At 30.7% G+C, this 19,642-nt stretch overlaps 1 protein-coding gene and 1 long non-coding RNA gene across 3 annotated transcripts in view; one reads left to right on the top strand and one right to left on the bottom strand.

Annotated features, from left to right (window-relative positions):
* The window catches only part of LOC130900767 (uncharacterized), a 32,883-nt gene extending 22,946 nt beyond the window's left edge, over window positions 1-9,937 (bottom strand). The window contains exon 1 of the long non-coding RNA XR_009060217.1: window positions 9,482-9,937. This is a non-coding gene — a long non-coding RNA (uncharacterized LOC130900767). The remainder of the gene's footprint in view (window positions 1-9,481) is intronic.
* Window positions 1-12,025, top strand: part of LOC130900766 (venom allergen 5 2-like) — a 90,548-nt gene extending 78,523 nt beyond the window's left edge. For both annotated transcript variants that reach the window (XM_057811631.1, XM_057811632.1), the window contains one exon: window positions 11,558-12,025. In XM_057811631.1, coding sequence (XP_057667614.1) covers window positions 11,558-11,637 — 80 coding nt within the window. In that variant the 3' untranslated portion in view covers window positions 11,638-12,025. The remainder of the gene's footprint in view (window positions 1-11,557) is intronic.
* Window positions 12,026-19,642: the final 7,617 nt, after the last annotated feature.

Raw genomic sequence — 19,642 nt, 5'->3', positions numbered from 1 at the left:
CATATATAGAAAAACTAAACGAGGACAAAAGTAACAATTTTGTTTAACAATGATGAATAGTCCAGGAAAAATCGGCAAATTAGTTCAGAAAACCATTTCAACTCAATTTATTTAACTCTGAACCTGATAATATAAATGAATATTGCCATAGGGCAACCCCGGGCCATATAGTTTAAGCAAAAATTATTTAAATAATTGCTAGAAATTATAAATCTAAAGAATTATAATTTTGAAATACAATTAGACAAGCTCTTATGAGTTCTCAAGATTAAGTTAAAATTTTATAAACATGATTTTTAATGGTTTGCTGGAACGTGAATACATCGCCTTATACCAGGATTAAAACAGCAGTTGGTTACTTGGAATTAAGCCCTTCATAGGACCTGAACCGTTCTGTGGTATCAGCTACAGAACAATGAAAAAAGCACTGGAAAAGAAGGTAGGTAGGAGCGAAACCAATTATTGGGACAACGTACAGGGGCTGAGACAGGCAAAGACTTTCTGGGAAATTATAACCAGAGTAGATTTGCTGAATGTATCAACTTAAGTAAGAGCAATCTACGAATACTAACAGGAGTTCTATCGGGGCACTGTCGCCTCAACAAACACATAAAGACGCTAATTATAGTAGATAATGCGGCATGTGTGAAAAACTAAGGAAACTCCAGAGCACTACACCTGGGAGGGCTTGAAATAGAAAACTACGATCTCTGGCAATTAAAGCCATCCCACGTTTTACACCATTCGAAAGGACTGGGATTAATGGATCAGCAGTAAGCTCTGGGTTCTCCAGTATCGCAGCAATAGAGGGGGACACGATAGATCCTTTGAAATGAAGTGTATACGAGACCCCAAACCTATAAATACATATACATTGACTACCTTCAAAAATATAAAACAATCATCAGTGAATAATACGCCAACTTAGTGTTACTTTGAAGAAATTTGACATTATAAGAGTGCATATGTACTCTTTAAAAATCAACGGATTTAACTCCGATTTAACCAACGGATTTTCCAAACCGAAAAAAATTACACAGCGGAAATAAATTGGATTTGAACTATGAAATTTTCTAGAAGGAATAAAACAAATTGGAGAAACGTTCAACAAAATCTATAGAGCGTAACGGACATTTCCTTGAAAAAGCAAGTAGTTGTTCTTCCAAAAACATCTTAAAGTGACGGACTTCTCAACCTGCCCTTGTAAATACTAGATCAAATTTATATTGGAGGTTAAAGCTACTCATTTGAACAAACTACTGATCAAAGATATGGAAAGTTATAAATTATGTTGTCAAATCTAGCATTCTCCATTTCTAAGTCTAAGTCTAAGCAGACTTGTAATAAGAACAATTTAAATATTCAATATCTCTCTTGGGATAGTTACATCCATTTTGATCCAGTGAGTTTTTTCAAATGGTCTAACCAATGCATTTGTGGTCTTCCTCTTATAGTTCCACAGTCTCCGGTATATTAATATTTTATTTCGTCGACCGTCGTTTTGTTTTAAGAAAAATCTTGCGAATTTTCCGTTTAACTCTGCCACCTGTCTAGAGATATCGCTTACATTTATTATGTTAGGGATCCAGCTATTTCTTTTCCTGTCTAACAGTTTGATGTTTAATATTTGTCTTTCCTTGGATTTGATTGTTTTTTTTTGTTTTATCGATGTTTTCTTTTGTGAATGTATAGATTTGGCAGCCGTATGTAATGACGAGGATTATAAAAGCATTTCTCAGGTATTGGGGGTATTTTTTCATATTAAATTACTTAAAAATAACCTGTACGGCATATTTTCCGAAATAGAAAAATCTACATTAAAATGTTTTGAAGCAAATTAGGAAGCACATGACGGCAATATTATGGGTTTTAACTATACCAATCGTAGGGGAGCTCAAGCAGTGATTTCGGGATCTACTAAAGCGCGGCAGAGTAATACACAGGGGGATAATTTGTATCCGGTTAAGTACCTCCACCAAATACGAGCCCCATATCTAATGCCGCCTGTCAATGGTGAAAGATCAGATTAGTAAAGAAAAATTGACCATCAGAATTTCTCGAACGCGCAGTTCACGGTATGGTGACTTAATTCCATGCTAAATATTATTTATTCCACTAATCTGACAATTTACGAGTGACGCAAAGAAAGTGGAAGGCAACAAAGTTGTGAAGAAAACATCATCTCTACATTTACGAGAGTGGCTAATTTAAAAAAAAATGTATAGCCTGACGATTTTCAATAGCCGAAATATCAAAAATCCCTCGATAAAATTTAATACGTGTAGCTACGTGATGAGTCTATCCCTCTCTCATTCTTTCCCTATCTATTACTTTCTCACTCTGGTTTCTGTCCCCATGACGGCATCACACCCGATCACAGACTCGTTCGTGGCAGCTACAGGCAGCTTTGTTCGCGGGTCAATTTAGAATCGATTCCGAATCAGTTAGTAACCAATTTAGGACCGCTATAATGAATATGCTTGATTACGCACATATTCAGGATGCGACGAACGATTTTTGTACTACAAGTAGTTTACATATCAATCGTGTTGTTTATCGTTCTTTTTGTTGTTTAGAGTTGAAGTTGAATAAAATGAAGGTTGTTTAAAATAAATGCTGCCCAAGTATTTATACTAATTATAATTGTGAGAATATATTTTTTCGTCACAAACAAAAATACAAAGCTCAAAATGTGAGATTTTGTTTTGTTTATTTCAAACTTTATTGATTAATAAATATTTAGGACACACATATATGTTTTTACGTACCCAGTTTTCAAAACTATTTTTATCTCAATACTTATTAGATTGTTAGATATAATTTCAATTTAGATTCGTGACTAAGATCCAAGTTTATTCAATTTATGCTTAGTTGGTACAGTGCAAAAATTTCATTTCGCGTATCACTTGATATATATCGTATATTGTAATGTTATTCAATTCATTTTTATTATTGTAAACTTATTTAGTTTATATCTGTTAAATATTCATTTTATGTGTGTGCCCTTCTAGATAATGCATTCAGATTGCTAGTACCTGTTTCCAATAATAGAACGGTATTTTTTATTTGCATGCTATTCTTGTGTTTTTCAATTAAATAAGTTCAATGATTTAAAAAAAAATGTTTTTTGTAACATTAGGTGAATCCCTCTAGATAATCATCAGATTATGAGTCATCACGTCTAGGACATAAAGATGGGCCATATATATCTTAATCTGACACTCTCGAGTTTTCAAAATATTGATTTTTTTTACACATTTGTAGTGCTTTTTATAGGCCCCTTAGAATATCTGACCACCGGTGAAAAAATATATATTATATAACATTTTTTGCACATTTTGTGCAAAAATAATCAATAGAGTAAATTCTTGATACATATCAGTCAAACGTTTCCGGTTTTATAAATTAACAACTTTGGATTTTGATATCAGCAAATATTCTTTATCACATTTTTTACTACCGTTTTGTCAGTCTATCGGTGGCAACGATATCTCTTCACAGGAAGTATGTAGGGAGCTCGAGTTTTTACATTTAATTCCTGTATAGCTGTAGATGTGCCGAAACGAAAGAAATTTTGAACATTAATAGGAAAAAATTGATTAAATTACCCAAAATGTGATCTTATTGGCCAAAAGACCTCAAATGACATCAATTGACGTAAATCGGCATCAATCGACCTTAATGGACATCACAAGACATCGCTCAACATAAAATAACAATAAACGTCAATTGGCTTCAATGGACGTCAATTCTAGTCATTTGAGGTCATTTATCATTACATGAACAAATTGTCAAGAAATAATTGGGACGCGCCGATAGTGCCAAACCTTTTTCACTTATTTTCGTTTTAGCATGTAAGCTTTACAACGCAATAGGTCTCTATGAAGCTCGAGTGAATCCCCATTTAGCATCGTGGGCTTCCCTACCACAAAAAACGTTTTGTAATGTATGATATAAACCATAAAACATTGGATAGACAATAAAGAGAGCAAAATTTTAATTTCATAATCTGTTAACATTATTATTATTACATCCCATTGCCTGGATTATTTCTGCATATCTCATCATATTTATGTCTTTCATTTGGACTCGATTCATTTGATCTGGATAGCCGTTTGTCTAGGTTAGAAATATGCTGTGAGGCTCTAACCTGCTACGACTGACCAAATCACAACTAGGTTCATACCCACTTACCACCCATACCCATCGGCATAACTGACATTTTATCCAAACTTACATTGACAAAGCGTATAGCTCACCAGGGTATCCATCATTACTTAATCAATAAAATCGTGACTTGGCCGCCAATGTTGATTGTTCACGATTAGAGTTACTATATAGAGTAATACTGCTCCCTGCTTTTAACACGCTATAGCTTGACTTATACAATAATTATATAAAAAAAAATTATCGCTATGGTTTAGTAAATCGACTCTAACTCAAAAACGTCCTTGTCCATATTTTCTTTGGCTCGATACCGTGCCAATGTTCGTAAATTGATTCACGCGTTTTTAGCGTGCCACTCAAACTTATTTAACACCTATTTCCATGAGTGTTAATAGCACTTGCAAGTCCATCACGTGAAATATTTTTTATCTCACCTTGAATCACTATCAATAACGTGAGAATACAAAAACAGCGAACTGTCATGAATAAACAATAATTCAGTTTGTCAGTGAAGTTGTTGTTCTTTCATTATTTTATTCAAAAACTGTGGTGTCTTCACTTTATATCTAATAAATATTGCAAGCCATTGGTTTGTTATACACGTTAAAATATTTCAACTGGTTACTAACCGAGTATTTCAACCTCAATTATCAATAATATTAAAACGATTCACTTTATGAAGCAATTACTTATAAACTATTTTACATTTAACGTATTGATTATTCAATATAGTTTTGACAGGCATTTTGTCAATTTATTATTAAAAGGAATTTAACGGCAACAAACATATTCCATATATTTGAATTTTATTTAATTTATTTATGATTGGGTCGAATTAACATACCAAAGTAGATTTTGCAAAAAATAATATATGCCTAAATAAATAGCATTAATTCAATACTTTCACAGCTTTATCGAATGTTTGTTATAGTTTGGTTTAAAAAATAAATCCTGGAATAACGGGAACCGAAAGGGTTTTATTTACATTTTGAAATAATTTCAAATAAATAAATTTCTATCAAAATAAAAATTTTTGATTACAAGATAAAAATTAAATAATAAAGTAAAAAAAGAATAAAGTGAGTAATAATTTGAAAAACTCATTCTTAATATGCGTTACGGTAATTATATTTTATTGAAAACAGTATTTCTGGAACCCTATAAAAAAATAATTATTTTTCAAACTAAATAAATTTCATAATAACGATGTGTTATACGTATTATATGCGTATTAATATCGTAGTACCATTTGATTGATTCTTTCGATGATATCTCTGGTTGTCGCAGTTTTTGGCCGACCCGAACACTCTTATATCAATATTAATTCAGCTGCCCAAAATTTTATGGTCATTAATGATAGTGAAGTATCCGAACACAATGTCTAACACCTCTTCCATTTACCCAGACGTACCAACTTTCAAAAACAAATATTTGATAATAGCACGTTAGTTAATTTTTCTCATTTCCTGGAAAATCTGGGTAACTACTTATTTATTCGGTTATTAAACAGAAATGAACCGTCCAAAATGTCAAAACGCAACGAAGTATGTACGTGAATTTTCTACTATACTTTGTTAAACCTCCAAGAATTTCTCATCTTACCAGTTTCAGTTTTTGGTCGGTCAGTTTTAGTGCGATTTTTAGTTGAACCCATTTCTACATAAAGTTCACAACTCTGCATATTGCAATTCTGGTAATTTGGGGGTGCGATTCGGAAACTTGCCATTAAATAAGTTCTTTTCGATTACAGTAACCTCCCATTATAAGAATCGTTATACTCTCCTCTAAACTTGGTTATTTTCCAAAAGTACCGTATCATAATAACCACTTATAACAATGAGAAATAATTCACGATATTTGAATAAAATTGATTACAAAGGCATAGAAAAATCTATACCACTTTTTTAAATTGAAAAATTTTTCAATAATTATTATATTAATTGCAAATGACTGTGCTTTTGATCTTTCAAATGTTCAATTATATTGTTTCGTCATGTTTCTATGTCAATGGTATTATCACCCCCCAGTAACTATAGTAAATATATGAAATTTAGCCACATATTTTTTCACCTATCATCTTATTTTGCATGTAGGATAGTTTCCTTCAATGAAGATCCATCAAAATGAGTCAAAATGTAAAAAGTGAAAAAATTTACCTCTGACCTTATTTTCAAAGTAAGAAAATGTCAAAGAAAGCACCCCGCGCTTTTATAATAGTGACATTAATTTTCCCATCGATAATTTTTTACTTATGCCAAGAAGTTTCACGTTTTAGTTTGATTATTGCTTAAAATGTATTTTTCAGTTTATTTTTGAATATAATTTATTTGCCAATAAGACATTCAAACAAAAATAAACTATATATTTATAGTGTATTTCAGGAAAAATATTCTACATTCTAAACCCATAGGAAAACCAAAATATATTTCATCTTGTATCTATAAGACTGTTCCAAAAATTCATATTCTGTTAATTTATTTTCATTGAACATGTTAATTTGTTTTTCTAAAAGTGATATTCTTATATATATATACTGTGCTTTTCAGATAAAAGTATCCACCTTTAATAACTTTTGTAATACTGGTATTTAGAAAAAATCCAAAAACACGTCAATTTATGTTGTAAGGGGCAAGCATTATGGCTTATTTTAACTTAATGGAAAAGCCACCCCCTCACCCCTAGCAGCATCCCCTTTATTTTTTTAAATTACTTTTCATATTTTTTATGTAAAATTTGGATACTCCTCTTTGAGCTGATTTCAAAAATGTATAATACTTGTAGGTTAAAGTGGTTAGTTTATGAGATAAACAATTTTTCTTTTAAGAGCACAAATTTTACTTATTATTTACTTTCACCTTATTTGCCTGTACTAAAATAGGTTGTACAACAGTTCAAACTCTTTAATCTTTTTAACTGTGCTATTTATTATGAAGTTACAATAAGTGTTCAAAATGAGTACCATTCACTTCCATACAATGGTATAATCTATTTTGAAATGCCTCTCTGACATTGCTTAATACGGCTGGATTTAATTGTCGACATTCATTTTCTATCCTCTCTCGTAAATCATCCAGAGATTCTGGTTGGGTAGCATAAACTTTTGTTTTTAAATACCCCCATAAAAATAAGTCTAGGGGTGTTAAATCCGGTGACCTAGGTGGCCACTCCATCATCTGCCCCCTTCTACCTATCCAACGAGCGGGGAATGTTTCGTTTAAAAATTGTCGGACAGGCATAGCATAGTGTGGGGGAGCTCCGTCTTGTTGAAATAAATCTTCGGAAAGGTTATCATCATTTTCTATTATTGTTGTAATACGTGGGTCAACCCCTTCCCTGAGTAACTCAAGATATGATTCACCATTTAAATTTCCGTTGATGAAGAAAGGTCCGACAATGTGGTCACCTAGGATACCACACCAAACGTTTAACTTTTGGGGATGTTGTGTATGGAATTCACGCATAATATGTGGATCACTTTCAGCCCAATATCTACAACTATGCCTACTTACTAAGCCATTTAATGACCATGAGCATTCATCAGAAAAGCAAATATTGTTTAACAATTGTGGATTGTTATTGATAATTTGCGTCATTGATTCGCAAAACTCTAGACGACGATCAAAATCATCTTCATTCAACTCGTGCACCAACTTAACTTTGTATGGGTGGTACTTGAATTTATGTAGAACTCGGAAAACTGTAGAAGTTGAGACACCGCTCTACTTATTGTTGACAACGATTGGGGTTGTTGAGCCTCTAAGCTGGCTTGCCCTAAAATTGCCACTTGGATTGCTTCGTTATTTACGAGTCCCTCTCGCTTATGCACTTTATTGCAAACAGACCCTGTTGTGGTAAATTTCTCCATCAGTTGAATTACATACTTATGAGTTGCATGTCTTCCGTCATGTAATTAGTTAAATATTCTAGCAGCAGCTCTTGCACAATTATTATTTTGGTAGTATAAACCTACAATTTCAATTCTTTCTTGCAAAGAGTAAACCATTTCAGAGAAACAAAATAAATAATGTATCAAATTACACTATCAATAGTGACTACAAATTCTAGTTGACAATGTCAAACTTTAATAAAAAGTAGAGTTTTTTGTTGTTTGGATTTTTTAAGTAGAATAAATAGCACAGTTAAAAAGATTAAAGAGTTTGAACTGTTGTACAACCCATTTTAGTACAGGAAAATAAGGTGAAAGTAAATAATAAGTAAAATTTGTGCTCTTAAAAGAAAAATTGTTTATCTCATAAACTAACCACTTTAACCTACAAGTATTATACATTTTTGAAATCAGCTCAAAGAGGAGTATCCAAATTTTACATAAAAAATATGAAAAGTAATTTAAAAAAATAAAGGGGATGCTGCTAGGGGTGAGGGGGTGGCTTTTCCAGTAAGTTTAAATAAGCCATAATGCTTGCCCCTTACAACATAAATTGACATGTTTTTGGATTTTTTCTAAATACCAGTATTACAAAAGTTATTAAAGGTGGATACTTTTATCTGAAAAGCACTGTATATATATATTGAAATGATCAGAAATCTAAAAGCAAGTAGGTACATAATGAAAATTTATAATTTATTGAGATTAGTTTTACTAAAGATAATAATTAAACTAAAGGCAGAAAATCGATAAAAAAATAAAAGAAATTGAATTGATATTTGCAAGTTAATTAATTATAGTTATTTTATATAAAAGGAATTATTTATTAAAAATGATATATTCTAAAAGGATTGCATATGTACAAATCATTTGTATCATAGAATAATGTTATTAATTATAAATTAATATAAAACTTAGTGGAAGATTGATTTTTTTTAAAAAAATATATGAAACTGTTGCCAAAATGACCCATAATAGTGAAAATTCATAAACTATTAATGAAATAAAAGTTTATTTAAAAACATAAATATAAGAACTGACAAGTGTTTGAAAAGTGAAGGACATTGTGAGGAGACAAGAGCAAAAGTCTAGTCAGTCAAAAAAAAAAAAGAGGAGAGGCATCAGTTATTGGAAAAGAGTATCAGCAGAAAAGAGAATGGGGAGTGCAAAGTTATAAGAAATAGAAGTTAAAATTGAATCAAAATACAAAATAATTGCGAATTATTAAAGATGAATGGAAGATAAATATCTGGACTGAAGAAAATCCAATGAGTTGAAGATTTGTTACTGACAATTCACAGAAGTTTTAGATCTGATATTGCAAGATATTATCATCTCAGGTCAGTTCCTTCACATATTATTGGCCAATAATAATAATAGTAACAATATAAAATAATTTAAAAAAAAAGGAATATTACCTATACTTACGTTGATAATGGATAAAATTCCTGATTTGTGAGGTTAAGATTCCTTTTCCGTAGAAATAATATGAATTGTGTAGTATAATTAAATTTTGTTCAATGTATCATATGTAATCCTTCCACAGAAATAGAACTTCTTGATTATATCATATAAAATTGACATAATTTTCTAGTATTTTCCTTATATTGTACATCTAAATAATAGAATATTCATCTGAGTCGATTTATAACAGATAACTGTGTAGAATTATCAAATTAGAGGAACGGCTAACTTCAGGTTAGACTCATAGGCGTACTCAACTACATTTTATTAAACTTTATTTGAATTAAAAATAATACAATTAACTTTTAACATAAAACTTTTATTGATTTGTTAAAAGGAAAAACATCCATAAGTTATTTATTTATGCCAGAACTCAAAGAGAGAATGAGTTTCATGCCCGGCAAATAACGTGCTAGCGACAACAATAGAAAAATAAAAACAATAATAAAAACAATAATAGGGGTAGAAATAAATATAATTACAATATATATATATATATATATATATATATATATATATATATTATATATATATATATAAATAGTTTTTTTCTTGATAGTTAAAAGAAATATAAATTTTGATGTTTCCTTAAGTCTTTATCAAAATATGATATTGATACTGACAATAAATCAACTTAGAATTTTGTTCCAATAAGAAAAATTAATTTTTCATTGGTTTCCACATCTCAAATATATTGAATTTATTAGAATTTAGAAAATAGAGCTATACATTTTACTTAAATTATTTAGATCCCTTTTATCATTTATAGCTTTTTCGTTTTTCTCCACAAACCTGACATTCCCCTTCGACTGATTGTTTCAAGTATCCAAACTCCTGTTATCCCATTACCCAATTATTTGTAAGATGTTTTAAAAAAAAATTTATACCAAAACAAATACTATATAAAAAACACATGGGATTTCAAAGAAAAAATTAAAAGTATCAAAATTCCTAACGAATATGTATTTATTTCATTAGATGTGGTTTCTTTATATACAAAAATTCCTAGTACCATAGTGAAAAATATATTAATGAAAAAATGGGACAAAATTGAAAAATATACAGAAATACCTCAAAATGAATTTATAAAAGATGTAGAGCTCACACTTACAACAACATATTTCAAATACATATATATCTTTTAAAAACTATCAAAAAAACTAATTTTGAAACAGAAGGGTTAGGTGAAATCTGCATTCAAATACGGTTGATAATAGCCAAACAGTGATTATGGCTTTGTGAATAGCCAGTTCAATGTTAATAACTCGAGAAGGATATATAATAATTAATAATATTAATTTTTCAAACGCTATACGAACATTTTTAAAAGCAGTAATGGACGTTGTTGAACGTTTATTCGATAAAAGGCATGAGATCAATTAAATATAATATTCATTGTGAACGCCATGTATGGAGAACAACTGGAAAAAGTAATATGGACAGTATTTAAAAGTACCATCGATATAAAATGTTTTTTAAACAATTTAAATTTATTTTAGATCCAAAAGTTATTATGTTATTAGTTAAATAATTTTGAGATGTTTCCGGTAATTTTAAAGCTATTTCTATTGATGGTGCGGCGAGGTAAATTTATATCTTTTATAGTTAAATGCTTCTTATACGGTGATTCAACAATTTCCGAATGTACAATATTTGCAGGTCTCTCGCATATGTCGGTAATTGCTTTCGGTTTGCGTGCATTTCTTACAGCTTATCTACTTAGTTTTTATACATTTGTCAAAAGATTACGGTCTAAATCAAAATCCACCATATTGTCGCTTTCTAAAATTAAGCAAACAGAATAAATATTATTTATTATTGAATAAACAAAATAAATGTATATAAATATTATAAGGGTAACGCTGGTAACAAATGATACTTAAAACATAGAACATAGAAGTTTATAAACGAACTTACCTCCATCGGTATGGCACTTTACTTTACATCCTGTTACTGAGCAACACCACAGAATTTTGCCACTTTTTGTAATTACAGAATTGTATGCAAGATCCATAAATACTATTTAAATTTCTTTTTCAGATAAACCTGTAGCAGCAAAACCAACATCAACCTCAAACACGTATTTCTTTGGTTTCTCTAATTACCTTGGAAGAAAATAGAATCTGGTACGATAATCAGATGAAGAAACGTCCAAATTATTGGTATTACATAGTTATAACTTTTGCCCAGTATTCTACCCGTATTTTAATATCATATAACGAAATCCGTATAAATTTTAATTTTTAATTGTTTGATTTGTTGAAGAATTAACGATTATCATAAATAATATGGTACTGCAATATAAATTGTACCAAGATATCATACACATATCAAATTCAGTTGAATAGATAATTGAGAAGAACCATTAAAATACCTTATAGGACGTATTGCCTGTTTTCTGCAAATGGAGTGCCGTCTACCTGCGTTCTTCAAAAATGGCTACTATATTATATGGAATTGTTAATAAATTTAGTTGAAAATCTTCATCGGAAAGTAATTGCGTAAAAAGAGTATGAAATGCACCATATTCTTCCCTTTCCAATAATATAGGATGCACCATCAATAACCTTTTACGTTTTCCTATTTCTTTTTATATTTTCCAAATAAGTCTTAGCCTCTAGAACCAAACACAAAATCCCCTATTGTAGTGGAGCAAGCAAGAATATCTCATAATAATCCGAGCTGCTAATCGTTAATTTTCAAACAGAGGAAATATCAATTAATAACATGCTATTTTTGACTTTTGTGTATATAGGCAAGCAAACAATGTCCTCATAAAAAAAATTTTGGATAACATATTATTAGCTATACTTACTTGTCTACTGTGAATTTCCAAAATCTCCCTGGATCGACATTTAAGTATGTGATAGTATCTGGTACTTACAACAGTTTCATTCTTCAATTCTGTCTTATGAATATGTCGGTATTCTACGAATCCTAATATGTATAACGTTTCCTCCTCCATTGGAATTACGATCTCTAAAAAAATGAAATATATTTTTAAATTAAAAAATTGCCCTATCACGGCATGGTGCTTACATTGCAATCTGATCAAATGATCAATAAACTCTACTTAAGCTAACTTAAATTACTACTGTAACTAGCTAAGATCTTACACAACAATAACACGTGCGTCATTTCTGACCATCAGTTCAAAACTATTAACTAGCTCAGTCCCAGGTAACATTCATCCGATAAAAAATATATGTATACAAGAATAGCCGTTTGTTAACGGTCCGTTGTCCGGTGAAAAAACGCTATAAGGGGTACATTATACATAAGTTGAGGATAAATATACTTAACTCCCAAGTGATGTCAAAATTTAGTTACATTGTAAATACTATTATTTAATTTATTATCAAAATAGGGCAGTTATACAAAAAACTTTCTATGAGATTTGTATTGAAAGTCAACTTTATTTTGTTCGTGAAATTACTCTTTTCGCAAACTTTTTCGCTCAAAAAATGAAACGTTATTTAGACCAATAGACAAAATTCAAATATTAATAATTTTCAATATAATTTACCAATAATACTATTCACTTGAATTTAAAGTTTGGAAAAGCAGTATTTGTTTAATAAAACATACTTCTTAGGATATGCTGTAATGACTATACTAGAGGAATTTTATAATAAAAATAATTTCGAATATTTACTAAAAAATTATACGTAATACATTTCTAAGAGAGATTATAAAGACTCTTTTAGTGGAATCATTACATTGTCACTTAGCTTTAGAAAAATGAATTTAATCGTATAAAATGTTTTGTTTTGTACATATTTTTATTTATGTTTATAAGATAAATATGTATTCTATTTGTATAATATGTAAATATATTTATTTTTTTAAAATTTCTTTTTTTTTACCTAATCTTTTTTTTTCTTTGCCTAAATCCTAAGATCTAAGAAGGACTTAGCAATTTCAAAAATTCTAACTCTAAAATCTTCCTTCCAGTACATTACAATTTATCCGTGAAATAAGTCTTAAGTATCAGTTATTATTGGAAATTGAGTTTTTTGACAATAGGACAACTTTTATTTGTTGGGTAAAACAAGCCAGAAACCAAATTTATTTCATAAAACAATATTTAGATTCAGATGCCCAGAAAATACTAATACTGAGAAGCGAGGCTGCAATTTTACTCTCTGAAGAATATAATAAAAAAATAAAAGAACAGATCTGAAAGGCCTTCTTTCGTATTGAAATTATTTTACATCAATATGATCATCACTATCCATCAAGTAATCAACAAAATCCATCATATCAAAATAAAAATTATTTCACTTATTGATTAATGAACCAGAGTTTGAATAAAATTTGATAGCTAAGAATGTATTATATCACTCAATAAATCGTGTGACTGACACACAGATGGCGCTGCTATTGTCAAATCCATATGACGTTTATGAAGTACCAACTTTCAAAAAACTATATATAAAATTTCATGACATTTCGATTAGTCAGAAAAAAATGATAGCCATTTATGTAAAGCTACTTTTATTATTGACAAAACAATGGATTCAAAACAATTTCGTCTATTAATTTATCATTACTTCTTGATGAAGGAAATACTGTACAAGCTCAGCATTGGCTTCAAAAGTGTTATCCGAACTCTGCTCCATCGAAAAAACTCATTTGTTATTGGTTTGCTGAATTAAACGTGGTCGAACAGACACCAAACGTTTGATCATGAGAAAGCTTCAAAGTGGGTGCCACGTTTACTCACATTAGATCAAAAACAAAAACAACAGTGTGTTGATGATTCAGAGCAGTGTTTGGCCATATTTAAATGTAATAAATCATATTTTTTGCGTCGACATGTGAGAATGGATGCAAAATGGATCCATCATTTCACTCCGGAATCAAAACGGTCTTCATCTGAATGGGCTGTCGCCAAAGAGTCCAAAGACACAACAGTAAGCTAGGAAGGTTAGTGCTTCAGTATTTTGGAATGCGAATGGAATATTTTTCAGCGACTATCTCCAAAAGGGAGATGTTGGATCGTTTGAATGCAAAAATCAAGGAAAAACCGCCTCATATGTCGAAGAATAAAACACTGTTCCACCAAGATAATGCGCATATTCACAAGTCGATAGCAACGATGGTTAAATTCAACGAATTTACACTTCGATTTGCTTTCTCATCCACCGTACATTTCAGTTCTGTCCCCCAGTCACTACTGACTATTCACTGATATCAAAAAAATGCTCGCCGGTAAGAAATTCAGCTCAAATGAAGAAGCAAAGAGGAAAAAAACAAATCCTACTACAAGTACGGCATCGAGAAGTTAGAGTAGCGTTGGAATTATCGTATTGCTCTTGAAGGAAATTAAATTGATGAATAAAATTTTTTTAGCAAAAAAATGTTCTTTCCTTTGTTGGTCACATTACTTATTGAGTGATGTGTCACTATTGCCAACATTACTAATATGTCAGTTAATAAATTTGTGGATAATATATAGAAGAAAACCCGTATCTGCAGGTTAATATTATCCAACGGATACTCAACAACAGGATAAATATTTCAATTGATAAACCAGCCCTGAGAAAGTAACAGATCAGCTTTATATTAAAGGATTTAACATTTTTTGTATGTAAATTTGGCAATATTGTAGTTTGGTTTTGATATTTTGCAGAAAATGTGCAGATTCTTAAAAACGAGACTTACATACAATGGTTTTTTTGTAAATTTGCATAAAATTATGACTTATCTGAATTTTTCACATATTGAAAGAAGTGAAACTATTTAAATATATTAAATAAATTAACCCCTATTAATTAACAAAAAAGTTCAATTTGAAACTTTGATTATATTTGTTATAAGAATGACTAATACGAGGATGTATTGATATCTAGTTAACCTAGACCAGTTCCATGCATAAACAAAATATTGCGTTACCATAACAACGGACAATAGCTTAGAAAAAAAAGTAAACCAGAGTTACGCAATAAATTAAAAGAAAAAGGATGTCCATCGAAATTGTGAAAATCGAAAAATTGGAGTATCGAGCCATCATCAAGTACCTGTATTTAAAAGGGTTAAGACGTAAGCAGATTTACGAAGGTATGTTTAATACCCTTGGTGATCAATGTCCTTCGTATGCGACCGTGAAAAATTGGAATGCAAGCTTCAAAAGAGGTCAATTTTCCATTGAAGATGATGACCGATCAGAAAAACCAGTTTCTGTGTCAGTCCCCGAAAATATCGATGTAGTTCATGACATGATTTTATCAGACCGTCGAATTGGGAGCATATCTGAAGCACTGAATATTTCATACGAACCCCTTCATCATATAATTGATGTCAATTTGGACATGAGAAAAAATTGCTGCAAAATTAAACAAAGCAACAATCGATGGAATGGCAACACTCTGGTTCTTCAAGACCTAAAAATCTGCTGGAAAAGTTCTTGCTTCAGTTTTTTGGGATTGCCTTGGAGTAATCATGATTGATTTTTTGGATAAGGGTAGAACAATAACTGGAGATTACTATTCGACATTACTGACCACTCTACAGGAAAAAACTAAAGAGAAAAGACGCGGAAAGCTATCCAAAGGTGTTTTGTTTTTGCAGTACAACGCCCCTGCACACAAATCTCATGTTTCCATGCAAAAAATTCGTGATTTAGAGTTTGAATTACTATAACACCCCCCACCTTATTCACCAGATTTGGCACCATCTGACTAACATCTCTTTTCTCAAATGAAAAAAAATTTAAAAGAAATTAAAAGCCTTAAGAGTGAGGTTTGTGGATACATTCATATTAATATTAATAAGATTACAGGGTGTGTAATAAAAATTGAGAATAAAATTCCTATCTTTCTCCCCATCGTCCTGGTTGAAATTTCGTAAGTTTACTACCCTATTATTATTATGAATATCTATTTCAGAAAATATAAGTAAAATAAGGCAAACAAATTATTTTTTCAATTTAGTTAATTCTTTCTCTACTGCTCCAAGCAGTTTTTGAGAGTCGTTATAGAATTTATTGTTTACAACTTTTCTCTTTGTTTTTCAAGTTTTTTTTTAATTTACAGTAAACATTATGATTTTTTATCTTTTTGTACTACGCCATATCTTGAATAGGAAATTCTCATAAAAAGTATCATAGATTATGAAATATCTACACTTTTTAGTCCACCAATTTTTTGTGAAGAATCTTACACTAATCTTTAACGTATAAGTGATTCTTATTATTAATTTTCAACCAAAATCTCCTTATTGACAGAAAATCCTCTCCCGATTTCGCAATTCCGTGAAAAAGTATTAGAAAAAGTTTTTCCACCACTACAATTACTGTTTTCTATAATTACCATTCAAAAATCATCTACTCCATCACATCTAGACTAGTTTTTCACCTCATTTAAGTGATCTGATTATGATATTTCTAAAACCTCACACTACTGCCTTCCACGTAGTGGCGTTGCAACTGTTGTCAAATGCTTCAAACATCAGTTGCGCGAATTGTTCTAGATTGGGAAACTTAGTTTAGTCCATTTGACTGCTAAGCGGCATTTTTCCAAAAGTTTGGTTACCTTATACATCAAACTTATGATAAAACTGTTGCTTCGAATTTATCCACACCAAGTCAAAATTTGCCAGAGAAGGTGATGTCTATTTGTCTTCAAATGAACTACTTTTAGAAAACCGATATTTTATAAAATCGATAATACAAACCCAAAATATATTGAGTTTACGTACTAGGTAGTCAGTTCTCTCCGATCCTTAACATTGTGAGAACATACCTCCGAAAATAAAATAATCTTCCAATTTATAATGTACTTAGTTTTTATCATAAATACACCGTTACCTAATCCATAATCCCAACAATTACTTATACGCCAAATGGTATTACTTCTTCCCAAAACGTTCAATCAGCATACTTCCAAAGTGCAAACATTCATTGGCGGACTTCCTTTAATGTTCGAAAGACTCATTTCTTTCAACAAGATGGCCGCTTTGCTTATTATAAACAAAGGAATAAAGCTAAATAATCAGTTTGGGGAAATATGGTTTGAGAGAAATAGTTTTAGCCTCATGGGCGTGGGACAACTGCCCTCCCCCCGAAAGAAAAAATAAATTAAATAATTTTAATAAAAAAAAATTTATCAAAAGTATACAAATTTTTCTGCTCTGCAGATGTCTGTTTTATATATTTTGTTTGTTGATGTGGTCGTTTGGTTGCTTTTATGAACACTTGAACACTTTAAAATCAATTAATTAGCTCTATTAAATAATATTATTTGCGTGTCCTGTGTCCTTTTGCTTTAACTTATCTTCATCCTTCAAGCAAGCTCAGAATGGCTTCAAAAGATTTCAAAAATAATACAGAATCTTTCATAGCATTTTATGAGCTGGGTGATGTCTCTGCAGAATTTGATTTGTGGTACAATATGTGGAAGAAAAAGAATTTAGCAAAAGACGAATTAAAGGACATTGAAATGGCTGCACTTTTGGAGAAAGCTAATGTTTTTTTCCCTGCAACAAGGCACGAACTGTTAATATTGAGTGCTTTCCCATTCACTACTGCTACTGTGGAAAGTACCCTACGAAGGGTGAAAACCTGGCTCAGGAGTACAATAGGTGATGATAGACTCACTGGGTTGAGTTTGATAAGTGTACATCGAAAATTTTTGAAGGAAAATCAGGATTTCATAGTGAAGAAAGTTTTGGATCATTTTAGTTTAAACTCAAGAAAAATGTTATGTTATAATTTAAGTATAATTAAATTTTCAAAGTTTTCATTTGCCTTTTCTTTTTATTCTAAAATTTTACATTTTGAACGACAATTGACCATGACCATAATTTGCCCCCCCCCAATAATAAATTTTTTGTATGGGAGAAGGTAAAACAAATAGTTTATCAAGAACACGTTGCAAATTATAATGAAATATTAACAAAAACACAATAACTCCCGAAATTTGATCAATTATAAACACCTATTGTGATAATTAAGACGTGTACGTATACTCTACTAAATAGGATAGTTTCATATAGTTCCGTTCATGTAATTTATTTGTAATATACTCGTTTTACGATGTATTTGCAATATTGAAATTCGACCCTTACAGTACAAAACAGCAATGATAAAATGTCAGTTTTTGACAAATAAATCAAAGTCAACTCACAATCAATTGTTAAATGATTAGATATTGGCACATAATCATTGTTATGCTCAGAAAAAACGAAATATCACAAGAACTAATAATTGTATGTATAGAGAATGCTTGATGAAAAAAGAAGTATGCTGGTACTCCTTTTTAATACTTACATAAAATACAAGGGTGATTGATCAAAAAAAATGAGACAATAATGTATTAGTATTTTGACACACTCTGTCTCTTAAATAGTACAGGTCATTGAACTTACGATTTTTATGGAAAATTAGTTAAAACGTTTTGTATACTCCGTAAAATACATCATAACCCTATATCATTGTAATAGGGAAGTCAAGCTGATCCCAAATATGCTATAAATGTAGGGTGTTTAGTTAAAGAAAAAGTAACTGATTCGTTTCTTCTTTATGCCCCTAGTTATAGCACAGTTTCGCAGGACAATTAATGACATCAAAAATAAATATTCATCTGGAACTGATAGACAAAAATATTTTCGAGTCTGCCCGATTGCACATTAAATCACCTTACTAGTTTAATTAACGTTTCATTTCAAAATGGCGCTTTTCCCAATTGCCTTAAGACGGCAATAATTATACCTCTGCAAAAAGGAGGAGATAAAAAAATTGTACTCCTTCCCCACGTTATCCAAGAATGGTCAAAAAGAGGCTTATATCATTTCTGTTTAAATATAAAATACTTACTCCCCATTAATTTAGGTTTTTGAATAACAAATGCACAAATGATGCTATATTCTCCCTCCTAAATAATGTCGACTCTAGCCTAAGCAGCCATCACTCCACTACAACAACTTTTTGTGATTTTTATAAGGTTTTCGATTGTGTTAATCATAATATTCTCATCAACTAATTGCAGTACTACGGTTTCAGGGAACACCTCCCGCATGGTTTAAGTCATACCACACCAACAAAAGTCAGCTTGTAAGGGCCCCAAGAGTCAGTACTAGGCCCTATTTTATTTCTTCTGTTTATCAACTACATCGCCTATCTAT

This window comes from Diorhabda carinulata, chromosome X (assembly GCF_026250575.1).
Source record: "Diorhabda carinulata isolate Delta chromosome X, icDioCari1.1, whole genome shotgun sequence".
NCBI lineage: Eukaryota > Metazoa > Arthropoda > Insecta > Coleoptera > Chrysomelidae > Diorhabda > Diorhabda carinulata.
Note: the sequence above shows the minus strand (reverse complement) of the source record. Positions and strands in the feature narration are given on the sequence as shown.